This window comes from Pundamilia nyererei, unplaced genomic scaffold, assembly GCF_000239375.1.
Source record: "Pundamilia nyererei isolate P.nyererei 1_Seehausen unplaced genomic scaffold, PunNye1.0 scaffold00199, whole genome shotgun sequence".
NCBI classification, from domain to species: Eukaryota; Metazoa; Chordata; class Actinopteri; order Cichliformes; family Cichlidae; genus Pundamilia; species Pundamilia nyererei.
The window spans coordinates 894167-897400 of record NW_005187600.1 but is presented as its reverse complement, the minus strand read 5'-3'; the positions used below and the strand labels follow the sequence as shown (position 1 = coordinate 897400).

At 46.8% G+C, this 3234-nt stretch overlaps 1 protein-coding gene across 1 annotated transcript in view; it reads right to left on the bottom strand.

The window, feature by feature from the left end:
- Positions 1-2715, bottom strand: part of lhx4 (LIM homeobox 4) — a 10246-nt gene extending 7531 nt beyond the window's left edge. Inside the window, exon 1 of the mRNA XM_005747540.2 lies at positions 1840-2715. Coding sequence (XP_005747597.1) covers positions 1840-1918 — 79 coding nt within the window. The 5' untranslated portion in view covers positions 1919-2715. The remainder of the gene's footprint in view (positions 1-1839) is intronic.
- Between the last annotated feature and the right edge of the window lie 519 nt (positions 2716-3234).

The window sequence follows — 3234 nt, the reverse complement described above, 5'->3', positions numbered from 1 at the left end:
TACTTTCAATGTTCATTTGTTTTTTTCGTACGTTTGCCACCGTGATGAAACAACTGGCCGGTCGTCCATTGGGAGCTTGCGCATTGGCTACTGGATCTCTACCACCATGGTGAACGTGTTACGTCACAGCTCGAGAGCACGGATGTGTGTGTGTGTGTGTGTGAGAGAGAGAGAGAGAGGGGGGGGGAGAGAGAGTAAACCTCGTGTATTCAGGAGGTCTTCTTCGTATCTTATTATCTGTTGCCACCACTCTTCACCACGTGCAGTCTCATCGCTTTGCTCATTTCACACAGCGGGTGAAACACACTTTCAGACTCTTTTAGCAGGAGTGTTGTTTAGAAGAAGAAACGAAAGGAGGAGGAAGAAGAAGAAGAAGAAGTGCACTCTGGCAGCCGTTGGTTGTCAAGCGATTTGTGTTAATTAAACGTGAAGTAAACACTCTATATCAACGACTAATAGCCTGCAGGTTAAGGTGTGGGTGTAATTGCCCTGAGTCAGCAGATGACTGTGTGTGTGATATAAAATGCTCAGATATATTCTGCTTTTATTTCTGAAATAATCCAGGTTTAAATCCAGGATGCCTGCTGGCTCTGCAGGGGGCTGAGTGGCAGGATCTTTATCCAATCTTTTAATCTGTCTCGATTTATAAAATTAAAGAGCATAAGCCCACCATATAGAGGCTTCCCCCAGTTGGTGAGGTTTAAATACTTCACTGAACAGGCTGGAAGTCTTAGATGACTCTTGTCATATTTCACCGTTGTTTACGGTTTTTTAGTTGGATGGGAGCAATGTGGAAAACCTGAAAGATTACCCTCAGTTTTGTTATATAGTTTTAGCCATTTGTTAACAGATTTCAAACCTTCAATGTGCGTCTTTAAATGCGCATCGTGAGTATTTTGAAAACAGAGCAGTCCAGTAATTTCGCTCGACGTTATCCCGTTCTGTTGTGGATTATTTTTGACGTTACCCTATTAGACCCGGTCCATCTGTACATTGTTACTAACTGGCGTATTAAATAATTAGGTCAGAACAGAAATGTATCCAGTTGCACTTAGACCTTGATTGCGCGAACAGATTGTAAAAAAGAAAGAAAGAAAAGGTTTGGCACAGATTAACAGGAGAACAGATGTAAGGCATTTCTCGCCTTTGATGCTGGAAGGTAGAAAATACATTAATACATCGACAATTAACTACTAAATATCTGCCCTTATCCTCAATAATAATAATAATAATAATTTCACTTTTATTAGTGCTTAAATTGTAATAAATAAAAGTGTTTCAAGCTATTTAATTCGACCCAGTGATGAGTGTCAGTCAAAGTCAGTGTGTTTGTCTGATGGGTGATGACAACTGCGCCTGATCTCTTGACCATGCAGACTCTTTTACAAATTAACAGCTGGGAGGCTCCGTGTGAGCCCAGCAACCTGACGCGGGAAGTTAGAGGCCAAACTAGGGAATCATAAATGTTGCCTTTCACCAGAAATTATTTTTCACCCAGGATGAGTGAAAAATATCACAGTTTGCGCTTCTACTCGCAGCCTAACGCGGAATACGTCTTCGCTATCTGAGGCTGCGAAGATTAATTGGACATGCGGGTGGCTGTGAGGCCGTGAAGCAGAATCGTCTACGAGGCGCTTTTGCACCGTGAAATAAAGACTAAGCATGGCACATTAGTGGTGTACGTGACAAACTAAGACTCCCCCAATCTCGCTCGGGTTGCTGGAACTAAGCCCCTCTCCCTACAGTCAAATCCCCGCAGCACCGGTTGCGCTCGCCAACCAGTTTCCAGACTGATCGTGGACAGAAGAAGAGGAAGAACAGGAGAAAAAAATGTCTTACGCTGCAGTGGCACTCCGAGAATCTCCGGTAAACTCTTCACAGGACTCTCTGTCGGTAGGACCGCCGCACTTTGCATCATCGTGATCCAAACCGGGAGACAAGCGCACGCACATACACCCGCAAAACGGTGGGCGCACTCCCCCGTCCTGTCTCGTGAAGAAAACAAACAATGATGCTGATGTTGTTGGGCCTTCGTGCGATTTGGAGGCTGATCTCTGTCGCTGTCCCGTCAAGCCTCTATTCCTGTTATTTTCCTATTCCCGGGATGGTGTCCGTGCTGTGCCGTGCCGTGTTGAGCTGTTTTGGAGTGGATCAGACAGGCTGCTTGGTCCATTCAGCGCTGCAGGGGCGGCGGGGCCTGACGTCACCACGGCAGAGGCTGACCAGGAGCCAATAGGAGAGCAGGAAGAGGAGGCCCCCCGAAGGCGGAAAGCATCCTCAATAGGTGTACAAGGAAGAAGGAGAAAGGAGAGGAGCAGGGGAGTCTTACATGCTATATGAGAAAGTCTCTGGAGAGGCGGGGCCTCGCTCCCTTGGAGACCATAAATAGCTCACTGCAGTGGCTTCCGGAGGGTCCCCGGGCAAGCAGGGCTCCTTTAGGAGAGGAGGAGAAGGGACCCGTGTTGCCAGGAAAATTAGAGTTCAGCTACATGTCATTTTACTTTAGAAATGATCCACGAAGCAACAAAAAAGAAAGCGTGTCTGCTGTCCACGCAGATTTCCCTGCGGATCGTCCAGACTACAGTGTTGTTTCTTCAGCACCCACGTCTGTGACCAAATGCGATGCAAAAATGTACTTTTATAGAATATCAGCAGGTGGGATGGCGGCATCAGTCAATTCAATGCAAGTAAACGCATTTTTCTTCATTTTTATTATTTGGTGATGGGATTGATTGGCCCTATAAAACACGCATGTAGGCACCATCACACCTGAAAAGTATCCCTGTAATCTGAGGTCTTACTACAGCTAAGGGTGCAAAAAAAAAGGGAAAAAATAATAAATGAAGCCACACCACAGAAGGAATATTATTGGACACGTCTGAGTCACATTCACAGCACCGTCACCTGTAGCCCTTTTCCCGGCAGTGGCAGCTCCCGTGCAGCTGCTCTCTCAGTGACAGGTAGGATTAGGAGTCTGGGCGCAGTCCTCCTGACACTGCTCATTTCAAACCCCATCGTCTGAGACTGCTCTCCCGGATAAGATATTCCCTCCGGAGGGCCGCTAGTTCAGGCTAGATGAACTCAATCTTCGCTTCCAATTTACTTCAAGCATGGAAAGAAAAGCACACAGTGGCGCTTTGCCGCCGCGGTCCGCCTCCAAACCAGTGCAGGTTGTTTCCATCAACTCCAAGTCCGTCTGAGGGTCCCAGGTGATTGTTTGCAGCTCTCTCTCTC